The sequence below is a fragment of the Fringilla coelebs genome (assembly GCF_963513975.1).
Source record: "Fringilla coelebs genome assembly, chromosome: 3".
Taxonomy (NCBI): domain Eukaryota; kingdom Metazoa; phylum Chordata; class Aves; order Passeriformes; family Fringillidae; genus Fringilla; species Fringilla coelebs.
Window position 1 is genome coordinate 44823510 of NC_140030.1, and position 27412 is coordinate 44850921.

General features: G+C 39.3%; 1 protein-coding gene across 1 annotated transcript in view; it reads right to left on the reverse strand.

Moving 5' to 3' along the window:
- PDSS2 (decaprenyl diphosphate synthase subunit 2) overlaps positions 1 to 27135 on the reverse strand; it is a 109997-nt gene extending 82862 nt beyond the window's left edge. The window contains exon 1 of the mRNA XM_084202862.1: positions 26718 to 27135. Coding sequence (XP_084058988.1) covers positions 26718 to 26941 — 224 coding nt within the window. The 5' untranslated portion in view covers positions 26942 to 27135. The remainder of the gene's footprint in view (positions 1 to 26717) is intronic.
- Positions 27136 to 27412: the final 277 nt, after the last annotated feature.

The window sequence follows — 27412 nt, forward strand, 5'->3', positions numbered from 1 at the left end:
CTAGATGTACTGTACACTGCTATGTCAGCTGCTAAGTGCAACAGAAATTTTTCCCAATGTAAAAAACAATGAGCAGAATTTGGATAAAAAATTATTATTGGAAGTATTGATGAATGCAACAGAGAGGCAAAAGCCCAATTAGAACTTAAACTGGCCACTTTCATAAAGGGTAATAAAAAATGTTTTTATAAATAAATTTATTGCAAAAGGAGGGGCAAGGAAAACTTCCATTCTTTATTGGATACGGTGGGGAGTGTAGTTATCAAGGATGAGGAAAAGGCTGAAGTATATAGCACCTTATTTACATCAGTTTTCAACAGTAAGCCAATCCTCAGGACAATTGGTCTTCTGAGCTGGTAGACGGAGATGGAGAGCAGAATAGCCCCTCTGTAATCCAGGAAAAAGCAGTTAGTAATCTGCTGAGCCACTTGGATACTCACAAGTCTATGGGACCAGATGAGATTCATCCTAGGGTGACGAGGGAGCTGGTAGAAGAGCTCCCCAAGTCGCTCTCCAACATTTATCACCAGTCCTGGCTCACTGGGGAGGCCCCAGATGACTGGAAGCTGTCCAGTGTGATGTCCTTCACAATAAGGACCCGAAGGAGCATCTGGGAAAACTACAGTCCTGTCAGCCTGACCTTGGTGCCCTGCAAGATTATGGAACATATCATCTTGAGTGTGATTGAACAGACAGGACCTACAGGACAGCTGTGGGATCAGGACCAGCCACCATGGATTTAGGAGGGCCAGGTCCTGCCTGAACAACCTGATCTCCTTGTATGACCAGGTGACCCTCTGGATGAGAGGAAGTCTATGGATGTCGTTTACCCAGACTTTAGTAAGGCCCTTGACGCTGCCTCCCACAGCACACTCCTGGAAAAGCTGCAGCCCATGGCTTGGACAGGAGCACCCTTTGCTGGATAAAGAACGGGCAGAATGGCTGGGCACACAGAGTGGTGGTGAATGGTGCTGCCTCCAGCAGGTGGCCAGTGACCACTGGTGTCCCCCAGGGATCTGTGTTGGGCCCTCTCTTGTTTAACATCTCTACTGATGATCTGGAGGAGGGGATCAAGTGTACCATCAGTAAAGTGCAGATTACACCAAGTTGGATTTGACTGTCAGTTTGCTGGATAGGAGGGCTCTGCAGAGGGACCTGGACAGGCTGGATAGATGGGCTGAATTCAGCATAATGAGGTTTAACAGGACCAAGCACCAGGTCCTGCACTTTGTCCACAAGAACTGCCTGCAGCATTATAGGCTGGGGACAGAGTGGTTGGACAGTGGCCAGGCAGAAAGGGACCTCGAGGTGCTGACTGACAGCAGACTGAACATGAGCCAGCAGTGTGCCCTGGTGGCCAAGAAGGCCAGCAGCATCCTGGCCTGTATCAGGAACAGTGTGGCCAGCAGGAGCAGGCAGGTCATTCTTCCCCTGTACTTGGCACAGGTGAGGCTGCACCTTGAGTGCTGTGTCCAGCTCTGGGCCCTACAGCTTGGGAAACATGTTGAGGGGCTGGAGCATGTCCAAAGAAGGGCAACAAGGCTGGTGGAAAGATCTGGAGCGCAAGTCCTGTGAGGAGCGGCTGAGGGAGCTTGGGGTTGTTGAACCTGGAGAAAAGGAGGTTTCAGGGGTGACCTTATCACTCTCTACAAGCACCTGAAAGGAGGGTGTAGCCAGCTGGGGCTGGTCTCTTCTCCCAGGCAGCAAGAGACAAGACAAGATGACACAGCCTTAAGCTGTGCCAGGGGAGGTTTGGGCTGGATATCAGGAAGAAGTTCTTCACAGAAAGAGTGATTTGGCATTGAAATGGGCTGCCCAAGGAGGTGATGGAGTGACTGTCCCAGGCAGTCTTGGAAAGATTGGATGTGGCATTCAGATTGGATGTGGCCATGGTCTAGTTAGCATAAGGGTGTTCAATCACAGGTTGGACTCAATCTCAAAGGTATTTTCCAACCTAGTTGATTCTGTTATTATGTGAATGGGCTTACACTGCTTTTTCTTCAGCTATAGACCCTATACGAGTCTCAAGAGGTGTTGAAAATACTCTCAAGTAAAGCTGTTTCAGATGAAAACAGAAGGCTGGGGTTTTTTTTGAGTTAAAAGGTAAAAAAACTGCAACAAAACTAGAAGTGTTCTGTAGTTCAGACTTCACCTACATTTTTACAGAAACGTGTTTGTTCAGAGTAAAATGGGTTATTTTCCAAGCCAAAACTAAGTTTCAAAGCAAAGTCAAGGAACAGGAGAACATGGATGGGATTCTGGCCATAATCTTAACAGGAAAAAACCCCAAAAACTACTGTTACTTCAAAGTAAAGCTAGAGTGTTTTTCTGAATCTTTTAAATAATTCTCCAGAGATGCTGCACACATAGCAAGTGTATCATTAAATCATCCATATCACACTATGAAATATCTTATACGTCCAGAGATACAAAGAATTTTCAAATCATTCATGGCTAACTTGCTAACATAGTTTTGAAGTCCAGTTACCAGTGAAGACTTTCTTACCTCACTTTTCACTTTGTCGTGGCTGCATGAAAAGCTATGGCATAAATCCATTCCCATTTGAAAGCAGTTTACTTGGTATACTTATTTCTAGCTACAAAAACTAGACTGAAGTGTTGGAGATTTTGAACCACACTCAAAATAAAGGCATAAACACACTGAGACTACCTGGCACATACCACCACAAGCTAAGCTAAGTTATTTGCAAGTGTGGGGTTTAAATCTTCACACAAGGAATTTTTTAATAACTTGTGAAACCAAATTTCATGCTAGCTACATGTCATTTTGCAAATTTAGAATGTAGCAGTATAATTCTTAGTTTCATTACATTACACATTAATTGAAACAAGGTAGTGAAATTCCTGCTTTTCAGCTACAGTGGTGAAAAAATGAACTTCAAAAATTTGCATGAACTTCTGGATGTGACTTGACGGTATAAGCTACAAATTTTCCAACTGGTATCTCAAGCTGCAGTGACCTTTCACTGCAGAACACACAGTAAGGAAAGCACATGCCATGCAAAATAGAAAAGAAAAAAAAGCTGCTACTCACATTTTGAAAGGGAAAGTTCCAAAAGTGCTTTGCCACAACAACTACTTCAGCATACAAACTGACAGATTATTTCTTAAGCCTATCTAGAGTACTTTCAGAGCAAATTAACAAATCTGTGAATTTACAGAGCGCAGAAAAAACAAGTGTCTCAAAACTGGATATTTCTTTGTTCTAAACTTTAAGCCCTGAGTACTGAATCCCTTATTTGGTGATCTTATTTGGAATCAGTGAAGGAAACAGGCTTATGAACTGAAATCACTTTCATAATGGCTAATAAAAATTACACAAGTTTAAAGAAATATATATGATATTTAAGATGTAGTTCACCTAATACCACAAAATTAAAACTCAAGAACTTCACTTTAGACACTAGTATAAGTTTTGACCCTGCACATTTACAATTCAGCTTCATTTTCTCACAATGTCAAAAGGGGAAAAAAGGAAAAAAAAGCTCTCGTGCTGTTGGTACTAAGTTACTGATCCCTTTTTATTTTGGGGATTGTTCCTAAAACTGTGTGGACTGTAAGTTACTGAAGCCACTGCACAACACCGAGCAGATGTTTAGTGCTGAACTTCAGCTTAAATTTCTAGCAGGTGACCACCACTGCTGCCACAAGCACTTTTGGTTAGTCCTCCTTTGTTCTACCTCCAGTTCCTTGCTTCCCCCCTAACAGTACAGGATGTAAACACAAAAGCAAGATACAAAGAGTTAAAAAGTTATTACTCAGCCAAGCTGTGATTCCCGTCCACTTTTAGCCTGAGGCAAACCTAGGCTAATTAGACTCAGGTTAACCTGCAATGAGAAAAGGTCAAGCTACATTGCATTATTTTGCATTTGCTTTGGGCTAGAGATGAATGCACATTATTCAGTGTTCACAGCTCATCTCATGAGCAGTAACCTCACTGCACACCCTTTACAAACAATTCTGGTTTTAAGACTCAATCCCATGTGTTGAGATAAAATACAGTTACAGTACACTACCACTGGCAATGCAATGGCAAGAACCTGAAAATTAAGCACACAGTTTTGCTTTCCTGGTCCTTAAAAAAACCAAAAAAAAACCCACAAACCATTATTGTACAGCTAAATATATACTAAAACCATGGAAGGAATTAACAGAATTTCCACTGTAAGCACCACTGGGAGACTGTTTAACATCTGCCCACCTCTTCTCATGTAGGATTTAAATTTATTTTGTTGTTGAATTGGTAGAAAAATGACACTGTTTTTGTAAGTGTAGATTATCATTACAAGGGAGATACTCCTACAACCTGCACCCAAATGAAAACTGAAATTAATTTCATGACAGTTTGAAAAGTTCCACTTACTTAAAGAGAACAAACTTTTTTCATTAAAGCATCCTTCAACTCTACCAGATTCAAATGTCCATTTTGTAAGTATTTTATTCTGTATGAATCCACACATGTCTTTGGAGGCACCAAGGTGAGCTCAGTAGTCCACAACCAGGAAAAATCTCCTCTGCTCCTGGTCAGAGGTTTTAATTTTTTTCATTTTGGAAAGCTGTTGCAGAAACCTTTTGAACAATATGCAACATGTGGAACAGCAGAAGGTGCTGAAGAAAAAGAAGAAAGAATGGGAGGAGAGAAAAAAAATTAAGGAGTAAAAAGTGTCTTAAGAGAGCTGGTTCTTTGTCTCTAAAAGAATATCTCTTTTTACAAAAATGCATCAGAACACCATGCCATCAGGCCACAATTCTGAATACAGAGTCTCTTTGAGGGTTCAAGAGAAAGTAAGAGGAAATGAGAGTGGCTCAATTTACATTTTAACTAGGAATCCACACAGGCAAAGCCCCCTGTCTCTCTGCTCCAAGGCCACAGAGCAATCTTCCACTTTTATCAGCCAGTGCTTCTCTCTTTGGCTGAGTGAAAGCTGTGTGTCAGGAGAGTGGCCCTACACTAGAAAAACAAATTCAGTTTTAAGACATTCACTATTCACTACTAGCAGGATTCCCACAGACATGAATGGAGTTAAAACAATGATTTAAAAAAATATAGAAAAAGATAATTAAAAAGGCACTTCACTTAGTTAGTTCTTTCTTTTACAAGAAAAGACAAAGAGTGGAGTAAAGACACAAAGAAGCTAGGAGATGAAACCAAAGCCCTGAACTCAGTCCAGGTAGTCTCTTTCATAGCTATGAAAGGAAGAATAATTCTTTTTTGTCAAATTATCTTACCAGAGTTAAAGAGAAAAATCTTTTATCTCCCTCTATGCTCTTACTTTGGAAGAAAAGTATCAAAATGTTGACTATTTAAGTTGCTACAAAAGGACCCTACTGCATGGATTTTTTAAAATGTCACTTCATTACAATCCAAGCACAGCACAGGACAAGTAATGACTATACATGTATAGCTCACTTACAAAACGAATTATTGGTCCTAATAATGTCTAGAGCAACCCTCTGAAATTTTCGCAGTTCGCCCAGTAGGTTCATCCCTTATTAAGTGTCATGATGTGACAGACATTCAGCATTTGACTACACCATTCCCATTGTGGACACTAACTCACTGCTGCACTCTTGCAGGCTGCACTGAAAACCTTCCCCACCTTGTCACTGTGAAGGACTAATTACATCACTTAAAACTGAGAGGAGAACTCTTCTAATCAAGGATCAACTTTGGCATCTGCTTTTACGTTCATCCTAACCTCGCTTTTCAGCATGCACACAGGCACGTTCATAGGCAAATTCTCTCAAAGAAAATCATTCAAATTAGAGGAGAACTTGGGCCAAAAGTACATCTGTTTTCATTACAAAAACTTGCCTAATGGAATTATTCTCTTCTCCACAAGCCCGTGGAAATAAATTGAGACTGAGCTTACATACATACATAAAGCTACAGAACAGTAAAGAACAGCACACATATCCTTAAACAGTGAAACATCTTCTGCTATGCCCAAACTGCTCTACTGATCTCAAACAATTTACGATTTCTACTTAGATCTAATAAGCAACAACAAATAAATACTGATTTCTTTTGGACTTTTAAAATATTCAAAAGGACTTTTCTTTCTATAATGAAGCAGAACAGATGTCACATACTACAACCTGCTGTTTGAAACTGCTCTTTATCCCTGCGTGCTCTCTAAACACCAGTAATAGTCTAAACAAAGATGGAATAAAAACAAACAGGACACAAGTGACAATAAGAGTCAGGATTATTTTGCAGATTAAAATATACAAACCGAAGAAATGGAGTTTGTGCTTCCATGGAGAACCATCTCATCATACATACTCTCATATAAGCAGATTTCTGCCTCTCAAATGTGAAGAATGACAAAGTGCCTGATGGCAACATTCCTGTAATTTGTCCATTTAGCATCAGCACCTTTCTATACATCTTTGCTTTGTGATAATGCTCGATCTGCATGAGAAGTTAACTTCCACATTTTATCATGTTTTATTCTATATTTAAAAAAGGGCAAAATAAAAACACATAGCATTCCGTGGAGAACTCAAAGCCAGAAGTCTACTTCTTCAATATACATTATGTACAAAGACTGCACGTACAATACAGCTAGGATTTCTATTTGGTTACTTTCCTCTGGTGGCTTGTAGGAGCAGTAATTCACTTCAGGACTTCATTTTTAGTCTGGTCCAAGCAAAAAACTTATGCAGAACTGCAAAATTCTTTGAATTATGAAACATAATACTAAGGTTAATCAAGCCAGAGAAGCATAATTTTTCACTAATATGCACATGCAGTTCTGCTATAGCTTTTTTCTTTCCTCTAAACATACAAAAGCTTACTTCAGAAGAAAGTCCTTACAAAGTAAGGCCTTTCCTCCTTCCTGGTCCTAGTACAGTGCTTCTGCTTGACTTTCATCATCAGAACAGCCTCATGAGTAAAGATACTCTTTCAGTGCTGAAACCACTTTACTGATCCTGCTTTGGTTATGCAAGTCTTGGTGTCTCTTCTGTGCTGGTGCATGTATCTGGGAAAAAAAATCTGCTCTCTTTTTATGAGAGAAAGATTAAGAGAATCCCTCAGTTTAAGTTCTCACAAGATCAACCCTGTATGCCTGGCTTATGTCTCAGTTTGTGTAGCAGCAAAGTGTTCAATGGACCTCTGGTACTTCCATCCCACACCCACTTCTCTCCACTGATCCAAAATGATCCACTCATACAAATTAAGTGACTACTGAACTTAAGATTCAGTAGTGATGCCTGCAGACCTCAAACACTGTCAGCATGCATCATTCATCTCCCTCCTGCATAGCTCCTCAAAAAGGCAACCATTGAACTTACATAGCACAGGATGCCACAGGTGGTGCTTTCTGAAGCATTCGTTCCCCATGCTCATTAGAAAGGCTGTCCACAGCACAAATTTTGATACAGACATTGACATAGTAAAAACTAATTCCTGACTGACATGTAAACACACAGGCTGAAGCTTTTGTTCCCAAGTCCATGGTACTCCAAAAATCCACATGATTCATTTTCTGTGTACAACAGATATCTACCAGAAATGTGCCAGTGAAGGCTTAAGAAGTCCTTAGGCCCAAAGGGACCTACCTCTCTGGTGAGACCAGTCCTGGGGAACGTTCTGCTATGTACCACTCGCTCCAAAGGGCTCCAGTATGCAAGAAAGCACTGCAAGCAGCCACAGCTTTCCCTCTGCAGCTTCCTGCAGTCTTTTACACATGCTGAACTCTAAACGGCAAGCACTCTGAAGATTAAGAACAGACACCTTAGCTTGGTGTGTTGCAGAAAGTCAACAAAGAAAGAAAGATCAGATTCAACCTGTGGCAGCCAGTGCTGTCAGCGTGACATACAACAAGACCCTAAACCAGCTGGTGCATCAGAAGAACTGCAGGCTTTGTGCCCAGGAGTATCACATTACAATAGTCAGGAGAAAAGTGATGAATAGATAAGAAATTGGGGTCAGGTCAGCCTCTGACAAGGGAGAGTTTTCTGTCAGCGAGAGGCAAGAGAAAACACTCTTTGTGAATGCTAAGCTCTTGTAGAGCAGATGGGGACGCTCCCAACAAAGCCACATGCCAAACACACAGCAACTTTGTAGGGCTTAACAATTTTCCAGATACCATCACCATTATCACCTCCATCTTACCCACATTTGGCTTCACTTTACATTCCTTCTTTCCCAAAACCACAACTTCGATTCGTCTTGGTTGTTATTTATATCCTATCCTTTCAGGTATACATCATTTGCCTACTGCCAACACACACATCTACAGTCAGCTTGCCTACTGGTCTGTAGAGCAAAGAATTCCCCAATACCAGAGACCTAGCAGGGGAGCTGCAGATTTACATCTTAATTTCTGTTATGCACCTTTACACAAATGCCGATGGAATGAATATCAGGAAAATATTTAGGGTCCACCACTCCTCTCTGAAGAGACAGCTTTCAAAAAGGGAGCAAGGCCAAAGAGCCAGTCATCCCAAAAATGGCTTCTAATGGACGTGTGTTTTTACATGACTGATGTTTCTCTCAAGAAGCGCAAAGAAAGAAAGCCTGGTTAAGCCACCTGCTACTGCAGAAGCAGAAAACAAAATGTGTGAAGAAGCCTCATGACATGGTGTTTTCCCACCAAACCTAATGCTGCTCACAAGCTGAAAATGAATTGATGCATACATTGTTATATAACTCAGCATGACAAAGAAATTGTGTTTCTTCAGGTTTTGTTGGAGGTGACACTTTCTTCTTTTCTTACAAAACACTGCAAACTGTCATTCAAACTCCTCTGCTCTCCCTGCCTGTTCCAGTAGTAATCCTGCAGATGGCACTAGGGACTAAGAAAATTCTTTCATATTTTTCTTGTCGGAGGTCTTCTACTCTGTATTCATTTTATGTTCATTGAATTGTACCACAGAACTCATCTTTTAAGCATCTTGATTACTTCAAATTGATAAAAATTACCCTGTCCTCCTGCTGCACCTTCAAGATCTATTAAGAAATTTCTGAAAAAAACCTTTTAGTCACCAAATATTAGGCATCTGTAATAGATAGTATAAAATAATGGATGGATAACACCAGTAATTTAAGTAAAATGGCATATTTAATAGAAGAAACAAAGTCTATTATCAAGACATAAGACTGAATAACAAATGAACTCACATAGCAGACAGAAATGTAACTTTAAACTTAAGATGGTGCACTGTTGCTCCTTTGAGATACCCAGAAGAGGAATTCATTCAAATTTCTTCTTTCATGCTTTCTATGAAGCTATTCCTATAAATTTTAAAATTCACTGTTCCTATAATCATCTGTGGCTTGATTATCTCACAGGATGCAGCAGACTCATCTGAGTTGGAAAGATACTTTTCTTCTTGCTCAGTGCACCTTTTTTAGATAGACAGATGGTACAGCAGTTTCAGAGCAGAAAGTTAAGTATCTGACAAACAGCTGGAAGATTTTAAGCATCCCACTTACCCTGTCTGGGAGGGCAGCCATTCTCATCTCCGTTTATCTGAGATTCCTCAGACAAGTTGTTTAAAAAAAGAGCATTGAGATGAATTCAGTTCCTAAGGCAAATTAAATTTCAGAAAACATAAAGAGATGACTGAGCATGACCTCAGCTATCCTTAAAAAGAAAATAGATCTGTAATCTTCTCTTTTTATGGCCAAGATAAAACCAGTTGCTAAAATATTCAAGGCGTACTTGACACCTATTCACCTCAGAAGGCTAGACAGCCTGTGAAAGACAGACACATCCTTTCCTACACTGATCTCTACATTAACATGAAATGATCATGAAACAGAGAAGGATTGCTCCTGCCAGATGCCAACAGTTGAGCTCTGCTACTGTCTCAATCATTGAGTAAGGGGGCAAACAGAGAACATCTAGACAGAAACCTAAGCTTATTATTTAGACGTTCTCTTCAATGGCTGCTTGCAGAACTACAATATAAATAAAACCAATGTGTAGTAACAGCAAAGAAGGACAACTACAATATGCAAGGCCATTCACCCATATTTTGGAATCAAGGAGAGAAACAGAACTGTTTAAGCTTTTTTCACTTTGCTAAAAATCAGTTGGAGGAACCTCAGGTGGTGCTACTGAATTTAGAAGCTCAGCTGCTACTTCAGATGCAGAGACAAGAGTGTCCTTACAAACTGCCAGTACAAAGGGAAGTAGCCACTTCTCCAGAACAAGGCAGCCTCACTAAGGAACTTAAACACCAGGCATTGAGAGTGCACAATAAAGCACCTCCATCAGTGAATTAGATCAAACAGAAAACACACCCAAAATGAAGAAAACACCTGTTTTTTTCTTCTCCTGGATTAGGGAGTTACAGTAGTTCACAGAGAGGTCAGACCAACATCATACATAGCCAAAGCACAGGAGGGACAAGTGAAAGCAGGGAAGAAAAGAGCATCACCCCTCCCTTCCAGCAGCAATGGCCAGCAGACCAACTCAGCTGCTTGAGAAACCACAATTCAAGACCTCTCCGGCCAACTCTGCTTCTTGCACTCAACACAATGAGCCTTAAGTCTCTTGCTAAAACTATCCTACTGCATCACTTAAGAGCCAACCAAAACAAAAACATCTCTTTCTGCATGCTTTCGATGCAGTATATTCTCCTGAATCCTTAAAAAACAAGTTCACAAAAGTATTAATCATGTTCTTGTAGATGCTAAGATTTTGTTTTCTGCCTTAAATTTTTTTCTTCCCAAAAGAGGCAATTAAAACTCATACAATAATACAGCAATAATAAATATATCTTAAATATTAATTGTCTACAGAACAAATGAGATTGATACGAAAATGAGAAAAGAAAAAAAAAATTTTTTATTTCTGAACTCTAGCATCTATATGGGTCATTGATACAGTGATAGACACAATGGCCTGATACAAACAACATTTTCCATAACAATCCTCCATTTCAGTACAGCTTTCATTTGTTGTTCACAAAAATCTCATTTCTTTGTGTTTTTCTTGCTCTCTCCCATTTCTCCTCTTCCACAGAGCTCTTTTGAACTGGAAGATTAATAAGCAAGAATGTAATAACTAAGGCAAAAATAAAAAGGAATAAAACTAATCAGAGCCCACTATAACCAAGAACTTCTTTTGCCAAAGGAAAAGCTTTGCAAAAGTTTTAGGTGAAATAATTGTTACAAGAGCCAATAAAAGATTTCAGATGAAGTATTAAATCCCTCAGCAAATCATGAGTCTAAAATTGAAATCAATTCACTACAAAATAGAAAGCTAATACATTAAATATTTTTAAGTCCCAACCAACTAGGAAAGCACTTCCAATTCCTCCATAAGTGTATATGCAGCATGCTAATGACTGGTCATTTGCACGTTCAGACATTACCAGGACTTTTGTATTTTTAATTAAAAGTTTCTTCTTCCCTGTAGTTCTTCTAGCATATTATTCATATTCCTTTTGAATTTAAAAAGTTACATGGCATTCCTTTATGCATCATATGTTCTCTGAAGATTAGTATGAAAACCACTAAGTATTTCCAGCTTTACTTGACAGGTACATGCTGATGCTGAAGAAAGGCTGTCAGACTGTGCATGCACAATTCAGACATGCACTGAAGACAAATGAAGTTCATGAACCGCTGTCCATAAGGGGAGCTGCTTGTCCACTGAACTACATCTTTCTGTTGTTTTCAATTTAAAGTTATGAAAAAAGCATGTATGGTTCTTAAAAAAAGCACTACATTCTTTCAAAAGCACTACACAGCCAAAAACCTCTTGGAACCACTGGAACGCTCTGGATGCAAACTGGAATTGTTTCATGTGTCTTTAACAACCCCACTGTGATGAGCCCTCAGTGAACACACACTCCACCCTGACTCCTCTTCAATCTGCCTTCTGTAACATACACCTCTTCCTTTTCCTTCTGAAATCTGTGGGTTTCTTAGCCTCCTTGACTCCTTCCTCCCTCATTAACTGTTTCTCTAATAATTTAGTGGTAACACTCCAATTCCCCACTCGCTAGAAAATCTGTCAGGAGGCTTTTCCTTTGCTTGAAAATCTACTTTGCCCCTGGCTTGGCACATTTCATCCAAGCTGCCTGGTGTTCTTTTTGCCATTATCAAGCAATCAACTTTTCCCAAAACTGAGCATCAAACTTCTTTCCCAGGGGACCTTATGCTTTTTTTCTTACTCTGTATAATATATTTCAGCTGTTAATTGAAAGCAATATAATTAATAGCAAAACAGATAACTGTCACTTTAAAAAAAGCCAACACAAAAAAACCCCAACCAAACAAAAATAAAACCAAGCACCTTTTCAACACTTTCATCAGCAAACAGAAGTCTGCATCTAGTGCATTCAGACTATTTGCCTCAGGCAAGCAAGACCTCTGCATGGTATGTCATCATTATTTTGTGCTTTAAAAACCATCAGTGGGCATGCTTCCTTAAAATAGCATAGAATATTGTTACCTGGAGATTACCTTCTGCCTCAGTCTGAAAATGTGTTAGGACCACTTGTGCATGAAGCAAAAAAAAAAAAAAAAAATCAGGTTGGATGCAACTTTCTTTACATACAAAAAAAACAAATACTTTTTTTCTTTTTTCATAAGATGCCAATAAGAAGTTCCCATTTACTTAGAATTGACTTTGAACATCTCCACAAATAATGTTTCCAGTATTTTACATTCCAAACTCCATTTCTGTTAATGACCTAGTAATACTGAGTTTGTAACAGCCAAAACAATCTCATATCATTTGTAGTGAAAAAAATTAAGCATTTTCCAAGTTAACTTCTAATAGTGTTTGAACAGAGGAATTCACAATAGCAGATACTAAAAATGTAAAAAAAAAAATCACCAAAATATCACAACAAAACTGAAGTTTATCAGTTGTGCAACATCATGGTTAAGTTCCAATCACATGCAATTACCCACATTTAAGTTTTTCATGAGCTTTTCAGTTAATATTTCAGCTCTTGCACCCAGGCTAGGACACTGACTTTTTTTTGTTCCCCAGGGGGTCTTCCATGACACAAGGACTGGGAAGCAGAACACGAACACATGTTCTGATCTCAAGGCATATGGGGGGTTATGCTCCTGCCACGTTCTGAGTCCATACCCCTACGTGGTGCTGTGCACACCAAGTTGCCACAATTTGCCCAGGAAAAGACATGCCAACAGCCACACAGACAGAATGAAAACCCAGCCTGGGCCTGTCATGAGAGCAATCAGCACTTGAACCACTGAATGCTGGGAGAGCACACAAAGTTCAACAACTGAACTCATCTAACTTAGCATCCCACTTTCAAAAGATACAAAAAATTAAAATATATGATAAAAAATTAATTACAGGATAATTTTGCTATCTCCCATTGGCTGCAGGCATTGAAATCTGATATTCTGGAAGATTATTAGAAAACTAAAAATACTTGAATATTAAAAAAAGTATGAAGATGGGGATTTTAAAAGAGACTCTTTTAGTGATATCTCTCCCATAAGATACTGTAAGAATGTTCTCACAAAAAAGTCTTTGCTAGAGGCAATTTCTCCTCCCTCTTGCTCTTCAACTAGCCTCCCAAAAATTCTTTCAAGTAATTAACACAATTAAAGGCCCAATGATGAAAGCTAACTTAAAAAAAAAAAAAAAAAAAGGGAAGGAAAGGAAAAAAGAAAGTTTAAGAGCTGAACTCTTTACCCTACTTTATTTTGTGAATGTATCTTTTATTGTAACTTTAGACACTACAAAATAAATTGCAGCTTGGCTACAATAGTCACACATGGGAAAACACAATTTAGGTTTGTTACTTTCTCTTCTTCATAAATCAGTCCCTGGCTCAGTTTAAACACATGCCAAATATGACCTAAATGTATCACATCTTCAACAAGTAATCATACACGAGAAGAGGAAAATAAGGCTTGGTTCAATCCTTGCAGCCCACAAACCAAGGATTAGGTTACCTTGTTGTAATTGTATCTAGTTATATACATACATGCGAAAGAGTTTAAGCAAAGGGAATTCATACTGAGATCGGGATATGAAATTTACACCAATAAACCTGGATCTGTATTTTGCACATTTTCTACAAAATTTCATACATCCTGTTATCAGTGCCTCGTTTGGTTTTACATTAAATTTCTGTGGTCCTCAACAGCTTCAGAAAGCAATGTATTTCAATGGGTCCTAATCTTTCTCTTCCACAGCAGACAGGAAAATATGCTTCTGGTGATATCGTCTAACTGTCCAAGCTGATCCCTGAAATGCTGGACACAAACCAGAAATCAAAAGCAAAACAGCAGACTTGTTCAATGGAGCAGGATACAACAGCCTATTAGAGAATTATGAAGCAAATATTATCCCTCTCCACTGCTAACATAGTAAAAGCTCCTCAGGGAACAGCTTAACTCACCTGTAACTTAATTTAAAATTTAAAGATTTAAAGCCTAAAGTAATTAATTAAAATAATTTAGATCTCTTGTGAAAGAATAATTCATCATTCACAGGGGAAGAATTTAAAATTCTTCACATCAACAAATGATGATGTTTTTGAGGTAATCTAATGCAAAATTCAATTTTTAAATAAAATTACATCAGGTATGGAAACACAATAGGCTACCCACACCATAACAAGCCTGCAGGCTTCTACCTTTTGTGTCTCAGTAGCAAAAATAAATATTCAATATTCTGTGAATTCATAAAAATCATAAAAGAGAAATTTAAAGCTAGAAGTGATCTAGCTCACTCTTTCTTTAACACTGTCTAGAGCCAGACTAGCTCTGAAATGTTTCTTTAGCACACAAAAGAGGAAAGGGGTTTCCCCTCTTGATATGGAAGTGTAAATAACATCTCCAAATTACTCATAATAAAGCTAAGACTAAACATGTATTAGGTCTGACTATCTCCTGTCTTTAACAATACACATTTGAAATTATAAAACAGATAAAACTTGCACAGCATCACCCCCTAAAGTGGAGGATTTTTCAGTTGGTTGGGGTTTTTTAAACCATACAACTACACTCTCCCAGATATTAGCAACACCTTCACACATTTCACATTTACATTACACTCTGTAGCATGGCAACGTTTATTCTATGTAGACTTAACGTACTAATTTGTCATTAAACTTCTTCAACGTATTTTCTTGTTTCTCTAATGCTTACATTTATAAGAAGGGCTTATATTTGGCTCCAGATTGAACACATGGGGAACAAATCCTGAAAGCAAAGACACTATACAACATCAGGGACTTTTGCTTTTGAATGCCTTTGGAAAAAAAAGAAGATTGAAAATTGTTTCATGAGGATTAGTGACAGTAGTTGGTAAGTGTTTCAGTTATTCATGAGCTTAAACACATTTCCTTCACAATGTCAGGACAATGGTTCTTCCTCTCAGTAACACTCACTGCCGTGTTTCCTTGTCTACCACTCCTTTTACTATAGCCATCAGAAATCAGGACAAAGGCTTAAATGGCAGATTTCCTAAGGCAAACCAGTGTGTACATGATTCCCAAACTGCTCAGTAAGACTTGTTTACCCACAGCTCCATCATGTGAGAACATGAAAACAGCTTTCAATATTTAATACCTACATGTACACCACAGTAATCTGAAGCTCTGGTACCACCCAAGGACAATATATTAATCCAGACTTGGTACTTCTAGGAAGTAAATTACCTAGCAATTGTAATAGAAGAAGGAAAGAGAAGGGAACAATTATTGCCATGAAGACACCTCAACTCCTAGTTGCAATGTGTGTTTACATCTTAGCAGCTACCTGAAAAGGTTTTTTTCTAAATTAACTATTAGGAAGATGGAAAGAACACTGGGGACTGAGGATGAGACCTGTGAAAGTTAGAAATCAAAGCTCACAAATGAGAACATATTCAAAGGAGCTAACTGCAGAACATCTGTGCAGGCAGAACAAAACAGCCTATCCCATTTCTGTGTCCACACTTTGAATTTGACACAGAGCTCTGCTGCTGACCACCTGCATTCACAATTATGAATGTACACTGCGATTTTGAGCTGCTTCCTTAAGAGAATAAGCCTGGCTCAGCCCCAAGGAGCAGCTCCTCCAGGCTTGGATCACCATGTACAATGCATGGAAGTGGAGGAATGAGGGATGCACATATTTCCACTGTGAATCTCACTGTTGCTCTGGGAAGCATTGGAACATTGTTCTGCAGGATGGTGTCCACCAACAGTCTAATTAATGCTATGTTTGCATTAATTAGAAAAAACCCCACAATCTCTTGAAGTTTCATTTATGATTTTCAGCTACTAAAATTTTATCATTCCCTGACAAGGCCTGGTAAAAGACTCAGAGAGATTCAAGGGAACCCTTTAAAGTCTTAGAAGTAGAAAAGCAATCAAGAAGGTGAATTTTCAGTTGGTGCTTTATTTGAAAATAAATTAACCCGGAAAAATTAACGTCAGCCCTCTCAAACTGCCACAGGAATGAGGATGACAAAAAAAAAAAAAAAAAAAAGAAAGTATAACCTCACACATCCCCTCAAACAAAAACTGTGTGGTGTTAGGATGTAAACTCCAGCCCTGTTCCCCCACAAAAATCCACAGACAGAAATGTGATCCCAAGTGATTCACAAACAAACAAATAAGGCCATGTTTCTGTTGCTATAACATAACACACAGTAATTTTTTTTCCCTCTGATGTAATTCTTATAACATTATTTTGGAATCTGACTATTTTAAACTTGGTTGCTACGACACATTATAGTCATTACATGGATTCATTTCCTACTTTCCAACTGGCAAGACTACTTGTTTCAGTTTTATGAAGTTATATCATGGACAAAAGACACATAAAACATCCTGTAAATTCTAACAGTAGAAACTCCTTTAATGTCTTCCATTCCTTGAATAAAGGAAGGAGGACTGGAAGGAGGACTTCTCCCCACAATTATTCTAAAGGTCTCCATGCTTCCAGCTTTCTCAAGTTTTCTACGCCTTATTTCTGAAAATGGTCTTTTCACATTATTACTCCTACTGAGAGATGACATCTGATTTCTTGAAGAGCCTGTCAATGACTCCCATACTATCTAAACTTAGAAATAATCAGAAAGTGACATTCTTCCAGTGGACAATAAAACATGAAATACAAATCCTCTCTGGTATTTCTGGTTTTAACAACTGGGGATGAAGAACAGATGATGAATTGGCCCATCACTTAAATGTTTCAGCATCACTTCCATGAGGCAACCATGAAGTTTGGGGAAGACTTGTTTTTCCTGTAGATAAATTTTTAATTACTGAAATAAAGTCATACAAGACAGATCACATTCAGAAGCCAACTTCTAAAGAAACCAAATAGGAACTTCATAATGTAGCATTAAAATCACGACAATCCTTTTAAAATATGCACAACTTCATCTTCACATACCACATTAAATAGAAAGCATTTGGGAATCAGAGACTGGAAGGTCACTGGGGTAAAAAATTTTACCCTTTTATAACAAGCATGAACATAAGATGCACTTGTATATCAAAGGAACCTTTAGATTCTAGCTTATGAAAATATATGAATCTCCATAATAGAAAAACACAGTAGCCCGGTCATATTTAATCTCAAAGTTTAACACTAATTTAACAGGAAAACAATGGATCTTTAGGAAAAAACCCCCACCCACTAACAAATGTATGCTAGCACAATCATTTATTAAATGTGCAAAAGAGGCGATTTTTCCACTTGTGGCTTTGCTTGTGCCTTTGGCCTAACAATTTCCATTTAGCTCCCAACAAGTTGAACTTTCTGTTAAGTCTGCTTAAAAGCAGTCTTACCAAATCAGATTATGGTGCTTCTACTACTGGCTAATAATTCATATGACAACCAGCCACAAAGAGTGTTGGCACAGACCATTTACCCTCAAATTGCCTTAATCTGGACTATGCATGTGCAGGATGGGTCTACAGAAGCACAGCCTGCTAACAAACCTAGTCCTACTTTATGACTGAAACACAGAATCTTCCTTTCTATTCTTTGTTTTTAAGGTGCAACAGGTAATTATTTCCAGGAGCAATGACAACACATAGATATATTGACCCTTTGATTATGATTATTTCATGGAGAATGCTGAACAGGCAGTTAATGAAAAAGATAGCTGTCATACAATTAACTTTGCACCACGAGTGTGAAGACCTAGAAAAGAAATAATGGGAGCTGTTAGCGAGAATTATATTTTTCTTTGAAGAGTACAGATTCTATAAAACTAATTAATTGTACATGTTTAGTGGCAGCTATCAAGTCAATCAGTTCACACTTATAGGATCATTTAACCAATAAAAAATTTAAAATAATTTACACTTGATCTCGAAGAAATCTACTTCTAAAGGCAGTACTTTTTGAAATAAATTGGAGATGAATGCTAAAGGGTTTGCCTGTTCATATTTTTAACTAGAAAAATGAATCTGAATCAGTGGCGCCATGGTGTAGGACTTCCTTCCCTAGCTGGGAAAAAGGAGGGGAACAAAAAACCTAGATGTAACAAAGTATAAACTTTCATTTAATTAAGAAACAGAGGATTATCTTTAGGACTTTCTGTGTTTTTCCCCAAAATGGAAGAGCTGCCATAGAATAGAACCAATTAGCGCTATTTTGAAGAAAGGAATTGGGGGGACGAGAAAGGAAATGGGAACAACCATCACTTGTAATTTACGCGGGAAAGAAATGAGAAAGATGAATGCAAATGCTGGAGCTCCTGATGTTTTTTAGGAATAGCTGAGGATTGAAGAAAAGATGACTATGGTTCACCTGAAGAATCATCAGCAACTGAAAAGGTCCTAGAGTTTCTCAGTTAAATTAAGTATCGAGGCAAATTTCTAAGCCTTATCTATCATTATAAGTAAAATCCAGGTAGTTCAGTAGCATGTGTTTGATAAAAGCTCACATATATAATGAGTCTCAACTGTTTTCCTATATGATCAGTTTTTCTTTCCTTAAATGTAATTCATTCATTCAGCAACAGAGAAAAAAAAAAGTCAAGCTAAAGTGATTGTCAATGTCTGACAATTGGCAGGGACAATTCAAGGACAGCAAAGCAGCTGCAACAGATTTTAAACTTATTTTTTGTTATAGATCCGATTTTTAAATTCACGGTGTTCCTTTATAGTCTGTTAGGTTTGTCTCTAGCAGGAGTTCCTTTAGGGCAAGCACTGCAGACAGTCTGCCTACCCTGAGGGAAACTAAGACACTCAGATGTGGGGTAAAGGAAAAATATTAATAATTTAAGACAGTGGTCTGCAACCCCTAGGACCAAGCAATAGGTAAGCATGGAAACATCTAACTCCCGAGCTCACATTCGTCCTCCCTGAACTTGTATTTTCCTCAACAGATTTACAAAGTGCTGCAGAGAATACAGTGTTACCCACATTTTCTGGAGGAGCTCTGAAAATGCTCATGGTTTATGATACCTCCTGCCACTGCCAGGACCTCCAAAGCAAGGAGAGAAGTCAACCAGGAGGCTGCAGCAACAAAAGAGGCAGCACAGCAGGGAAGAACACTATTTGTAAGCTACAAAACACAGACCTCAGAGAGAGAGAGAAAGCCCTGGGTAAAGTACTTTTTCCATTATTCCTGTAAGGTAAAGAGGTTAACTTAACATTGCCAAATAGAAGATTCACTGAGTGAAAACCACTTCCAGTAACCCAAATATTAATTTTGATTATTCTTTGACATTGGTTCTCATTTTCATTTTATAGAAAGGCATATTTGGCAACTCTCTTCAGTGTTACAGAAAGAATTATTTTGAAACTATTTCCACTTATTCAGTACTCTTTTCCTACGCTGAGCAAACATTGACCTAACAGTCATTCACTAGTACATTAAACTTGGTATTCAATATTCACATGCATTATAAATCAATTGTATGTGAAAGCAGGAAAGAACAGATGTGAACTTTAAGAACTACCTTCATTTTAGGCTACTGCATGCCCAAAGTGAAGCAAAATGTTCTCTAGGTGTGCCATACTACATCCTTTCAAGGCTGATTGGCATTCGGATCTGGTCATTATACATTCAGTTTCTCTGACACATGCTTGAGAACACAGGCTTAAGAACTCCCACAGTCTTTCATTTAAGCAGACCAAATCATACTGGAAGTTCTACTGAAACCTTCAGATGCCCTATGCAAAATACCAAAAATTATCAATCTCACAAAAGCATATTAGTTTTCACTAAAAATATTTCCATCAGAAAATCAGAATTACCACCTACTTTGAGTACGCTTTGTTTATAAAGACCACCCTACATGCTAAAAAATTACATTCTTCATAAGCACAAAAACCTGGATTCAACATAGATATTTAAATGAGAATAGCTGCAAAAAACCACAATTATTCAAGTGCACAAGAATTTAATTAGCAGCCTTGCTTTTGCACCTTCATACTGCAGATTTCCTACTCAATCCTACTTTGCTTATGGTGGCAAAATATTCATCAAAACTAAGTGCTGTAACGTACAATTAAACATCCTTTACATAATTTTTTCTACACAAATACTGTGAATGAATGAGAAGACAAGAACTCAGCACCACTACAGCTGAAAACCCATGATCCTGACAAAGGCTACCTTGACTTCTTGAGCTAGGATTTACTAATGCAGTATGTGTGTGTGTGCGTGTGGATGGATGGATGGATGGATGGATGGATGGATGGATGGATGGATGGATGGATGGATGGATGGATGGATAGGCACACATGTCTGGCCAATATGTTTTACCTTCCACACTGAGATTATCACTGTCAAAACCAACAAAGTGTAATATTAAAAAAAAAAAAAAAAAAAAAAAAAAAAAAAAGGAAGCTAAGATCCCTTAAACAGGAATTGTGAACCTGAAGCCTGAATGTACAAATATTGATGCAACTCTCATCTACTGACAGCTCTTCAAAAGAATAGCAATAAAGAATAGCAATATCTGATGGATATGAGCATTTAAGTATATGAGTGTAATAGTTATTGTTTTTGGAGAAAACTATTAAAAAACATACACTAGTGAAAGAAATGCAGGTTGAGAAATGAAACACAACATTTGGAAGAAAGAACAAACAGCACATATCCATTCTAACTGATTACAGCATAAAGGAAGAGTGGGACCTACAAAAATTGATTCTCTCTTCCTCTTAACTGTACAAGACAATATTAAGTGGTGGCTGACTAAGAACCATAGTGAAGGCCACAGGTACAAGGAATAATGTGGAAGTAATCAGAAAGAAAATTTCAGTCTATATATGAACGTGCAATGGTTTAATTTCTTACATGTCTTTTTACCTTCCAAAGTTAACTTTACCACATTTAGCTCTTTGTGAGTTCGTTCAGCCAAAATACACAAACTGGTTTTGGTGTCTAAGAAAGGTTTACTTGATGGTGAGTATGGTAACAGAAAACCCTAAGGAGTACCAATATTTCAAAGTTATGTAACATGATGGAGGTTTTTCAAGTCTATCACAACTGACTGGGAGATACTCACAAAACCTAATTTAGCTAAGAGGGGCCAGCATTCCTTGAAAGACAAACATTTCTGGGTGGCGTGAGTCAAACCAAGAAGTTAACTCTGGTGTTTCAGTCAACTGGAACTCTCCTGAAAAAACCTCTGTTTCCATCAGCTGTACACAATGCTTTGGGAAATAGTCTTCCTGGACAAAGCCAGACTTCCTACAACCAGTATATTTTGCAAATAGTATCAAACATATCAAGCAGGAAAAATATTTCTGCATTTGTAACATCACCACTAATACTTTCTGCAGAAGTGTCCTGAATGCCAGCAGGAAGTCAAACACATTTCTGAAGTGAACACAGGAAACGACACTGCTGCCACATCATAGCTAACTTCACAGGCATTCTGACCAAAAATCACATCTCTCTACTGCAAAAATATCTTTTACAAAGTGTTATAGCAGGCTGAAAATAGAATAAAATTTATTGAAAGCCAATGTGTTTTAACTTCTAATCTAGCAATTGCAGGAGATGGACTTTATGATCCCACGCCTGTAATAGATTAAGAAACTCGGTAAAACTTAAAAGATTGTAGTAGAAGCTCAGCTTTGGCCAGACCTTCTGCTTATCACTTTGAGTGTCCAGCTGCCTGCTGTTTTCAGAGAAAGGTACCTCATTAGCCACTGTCAAGTAAATAGATGCTATCATTTTTCTGGCTCAGAAAATAAAAATTAATTAACATTAGAAACAAGTTGCTAAAAAGCTACTCGTAGTCACTCACAGAAATTATAAAAGAGGACAATTTTAAGGTCACCATTCTGTTAAGGCAAAATATGAATTGGCAATAACAATGTCATCAATAACAGGCTGGAACAAATGCCTACGTCTATGCTGAAACTGGTCACCTGCATAGGAAGGCAGATGCACGCCACACCTGGAGTTACAAGATGTGTTACTGAACTAAGCTATCTCAAGCTGATAAAGAAACAGAAATATCAAGAAGCCAATGTTATCAGACATCATAAACAAAAAGCATGTCATCTTGAAACTGCTCTGGATTGCATTCTTGGGCCTTAAAATGTCTAGAGATCTACATTGAGCAGGCTGCAACAGAACAAAACCTGGTCTAGCCAGACTTTTTATTTCTGTAATAATACAGGAAAACTGTAACCATGTCTACTTAAGCATTTATCACCAACAAACAATTCTGACAGAACTAAAATATAATCATTCCTCCCGCAGGCTAATGAGAGAATGGCTGGAGCTAAACAGTATCCCATAATAATTTTACGTGTATGAAGTGTTCCATTTCATTTAGTGATATTATAAAAGTGATGCATTAGCCATAACGTTTACTGTTTACAATTTGCAGCAAGCTATACCCTTCTCAAGGGAGATTAAGTAATCAAGAAAATGTTATTCACACTACATTTTTGAGAAAAATAGATCACTGTGCCAATTACAGACTCTTTCCTATACTAAGAAGGATGTATGCTAGCCTAGAAAGGAGACAGGAAAGAGAAAAGACAGGAGATTTGTTTGCTTCTCAAGTGAAAAGGAGGTCATACAACCATGCATTGAAAAAGTTTTGCTTTAGTCCAGCAAAGCCTGAAGAGGGGGAAAAACCAAGAAACACTAGTTTTGAGTAGCTGCTGAAGACACTTCATTATAGCAAATCTTAAAGCTCTGAAAAACCATACAGTGACTTACAGGACTACAAACAGAAAGATCCAGTAGTAGTCAGATTGCAATTTTGTTTCCAGAGTATCCATTGGAGGCAAATATTTTTTTAATGATAGCATTTCTTAAAAGTATTCTTTGTTAATATTGCTTATACACCATTTTCCACTGAAAGATCAGAGTGATCAATACAGGCTGCAACGAATGAAGTGCAATATCTCCAGTAAACAGATGCTACATTATTCATTTCACAAATAAGTGAATGCAAGTATGAAAAATTAAGTGACTTGCTCTAGTCAGAGAGCCAAAAGCACAGCTGTGAATCTCATCCAGATACCCCAGCTTCCAATGATCCATTAACCACTAGACATTAGCCTTTCTAAAACTAAACGTAACCTTTTCCTCACATTTTGCCCTCCTTCTAACAAGTCTGGCAAAGCTAGTACAGTGGCTGTTCACATAGCTGACTTTTAAGAAACCAAAATCTTAGAAATAAACCAAAAAATATTAAAATATAAACTCAACTTTGCCGCATGGATTACAGAACTCCCAAATCTGTCACTGTAGGGCTCAGTTACCTGTCTCTGCCCTTCCAAGAGGAGGGTCAGCAATAGATCTCAGATTTAAAGCTGCTGGCCAGGCACAAGCTTGGTGGGAGGTATCAGGGTCACACATCATCCCAGAAGAACACCTGCTGCAGTCCTGATTCACAGCAAGCACTTACACCCAGGAGCTGCCAGTGCTGCATCCAAACAAGAGGAAGAAATGGATGGGATCATCAGGGAAATGTATACTGGCCCAACAGCTGCTTCTCCACATGTCCTGTCTCACATGCACAGATACCTTTCAGCTGCCTTCTTCAAGGCTCTCGGCACAGGCATCACATTGCAACAGCCTAGTGAGCCAAAGCTTGGCAAAATGTTAAAAACACTCATCAACACCCTGGTAACCTTAAAGGCTTTCTGTGTGGTGGCAATTATGTCCTATGCTGTCTCAGCTCAGAACTTAGTCCATGCAGACAAGCATTGACAGGGAACCCTCTGCTTTAAGAAACCCTTAATGGTCTCAGGAAGACTTCAAAAGCTGGCAAAGCCTTTAGGCAGGAAGGGAGGGTAGACACAAAACCACTGATGACAAAATTCCACCAGTCAATGATGATTAAAGAAAATTGTTTAGACCTGACAGCAAGCAATCAATTTGATTGTCATCACTTATAACCTCAAAAATAAATGAGTAGAAACTTGAGAAACAGCACATGCAACTAATCAATTTTACAGCACATATTTTTCAGTAGTTTCCACAAATACAAAAGTCTCCTTAAATGCTGGAGTACTTCTCAGATATATATAGCATTTACTCACTCAGGGCCTCAAAGATTAGAGTTCTAGAACATATCAATCACTTAAGTATTTTTTAAAAAATCATCAAATAAAATATTTTAGATACCCTTGCTTTAAAACATTTGTCTGAACACACAACAGGAAACCGTTATTACTTTTTAGGAATGAGTAATGAGACAGATTTAAAAGTATTTTTAAAAATCCTAGTATTGAAAAATCATTACCTGTTTCCTAAATTGCTGTGATAAGTCAGGGCATAGATCTCCAATTCAAAACTAAAATCACTCACATTTACATTGAAACATACAACACTTAAATTTCAGAAATAAATTATCAAGATCATTGAGAAAGAATATGGTCAAATTTCACCTTATTGCAACATCACACCATAAAACAGAGTGAGTAAGGTACAATTTGTGCGTTACTGTGGGTGTACTAAAACTTGTCAGCAGGATATTACCTCTTCTTACAGCACAAAGGTCAAGGCCATCGGAAATCCATCTGCAACAAAGCCCTTGGAAATACCAGTGCAACCAAATAAGAAGGTCCAAAGTAAGGGCATAGGGTTTCAGTTTTATGTGAGTAAAATACTTTTTCTTTCCAGCACAACAGATCAGTTTAGTAGTGTGCTCTGAAACACATATGAATTTTTAAAATGAATGTATTTAATCCTGCTGAGCCTAGGCATGACAATATCCCTACTGGTGTTCCACAAGCCACAGGCTTACAGAATTAACCCTGAAGCAGCCCACTTAAAATAATAAAAAAACCCCAACAAACCCTAACATCACCACAAAATTTCCAACCATGCCCCAAAATACTGCATTTAAAATTCCCAAACAAACCAGCAACTCTACCATGCATTGAACAGGCACTCTAAAGTTCCACTTTACCACTGCAGGTCTCTGTGACACTTCTGTGACTTCTGTGCAGTGTAAACTTAAGAGCCCAAAGACACTGTGCTTCGCTCCTCCTAATTTCCTCCACTTCATCAACTGACCTTACAATGACAGAAGAGCATTTTCTTCTCATCCCTCCCCTTTATCACAACCTTCATTTATAAAAAGTTCAAGAAAATCCCCTCCACCACCATTTTCTAAAGTCAGGTATTTTCCATTTTTATTAACAATTTGATTTGTTTCATGCAGAAAAGTCTACTCAAGGCCAATGTCTACATCCCCCTTCCTGAAAGTTATTTTCTCTAAAAAAGCTGTTTATCCCCTGCACTCATTTTGTTCACTCAAGACAACCAGATTTAGAGACAGAGAGCTTGAAAAACAAATCTTGTTTTTATATCATTACAACACTGGATTTGCCAAGGACCACTAAAGAGCCACCATTTCCACTCCTTAAAAGAAAATCTGAACATCCACTTTAAACAAATGCTCATTTTTGTCTTACACCTGTTAAAAAATACTGTGCATACTAAACTTGGATTCTATTAATGTTGCTATAGCTGCAGTTATAGCAAACACAGATCAACCAAACAAAAAACCCCCAAAACCCCAAAACCAAACAAAAACCACAACCAAAATACTCAAATCCACAACCAAAAGTGAAAAATTACACTTTTATTTTTCCACTTCTATTTTTTCAGAAAATTGCACTTTTATTTTTTCCTTCATTTTGGTAAGCGTCTGGAGTTTTATTGTATAAAAAACTCACTGCCAATCAGTTCTTGTTTTACAGTCAACCTGCTCAACAATCCAAATTTCTGCTTGGTGGCAGGAATGCAAGACTTCCATTAGTTTGCCTTAAGAATTAAAGGGTGAATACACAGCTTAGCAACCCTAAAATTCTCAACAACACACAAAAACTCGCATTTCCCAGCTGGATAGTCCAAAACACTTGGTAACACAATACACAGTTCCGAGAAGGGTCATACCGAGCTTTTAAACTAAGTAGTGTCTCTGCTTTTTTCCTTGCTTTCCTTGCAATACAATTCTTATTTATAACAGAATACAAAGCTGTTAGCGAGGCAGCCGCACTTTTCAAGGGAGTTTTCTTTTTTTTTTTCCCCGCACCGCACGGGGGAAGCGCCGCACGTGGCGTCACAAGGAAGCAACTTCCGAATGACAGCGGATAACCGCAGGGAAAACCTGCCACGGCAGGGAAACGAGGATCCCGGAGCGGAGGCGAAACCTCCCACCCCCGGAACAGCCTTGCCCTGGGGACACTCCACTCACGGCACGAAGCCCAAAACTTCGCAGGAGCTCTGCCAAGGCTCCCGCGGGCTGCCGCGGCCCCAGCCCCGCCGTGCCCCCACAGCTCCCGCCAGCGCTTACCGGGCGGTGTCGAGCAGCGGGTGCTTGGTGCCCACCAGCTTGCGGACCTGCATGGCGATGTTGCTGAGCTCGTCGCTCAGCAGGCACCGCAGGCTCATGAAGGACGTCGGGTACCCCACGATCTTCTCGGCCTCCGACACCACCTGGCTCCAGGGCGGGCCGCCCGAGGACAGGCACCGCAGCCCGCCGCCGCGGACCCCGCGCCGCAGCAGGGCACCCCACATGCCGCCTCCCCGGGGACGCTCTGCTCTCCCACTACCAGCTCCGGCGGGGCCCCACACGCCGAGCTGTCGCCGACGAGTCCCGCTGCCGGAGGAGCGCCCCGGCTGTGTCCCGGCCGGCCCTGCCCGTGCCCCGCGTTTCCTCCGGCGGCGGCGGCCGGAGCGGGCTCATTGTGCCCTGGGGGCGGCCATCTTGGGCGTCGCAAACCGCGGCGCGCCGTAAAGCGAGGGCGGCGAGGCGGGCGCTGCAGACGGGCGCTGTGGTGCCCGCAGGCAGTGAGAGTTGTCCGCCGTCCTCCGCCCTCAGACGGGGCGCGGATAAAGCGCCGCCGCTTCTCTTCTTACTCTGCCCTTATCCTCTTCCTCTCTGCCCATATCCTCTTCCTAGAGCCGTGGTGGAGGGTCCTGCTAGAGGGGGAGCGCTCCCCGCGCCTGGTGCGGGCTCCCGGCCCGCCGGGGGTGCTCCGCAGAGCG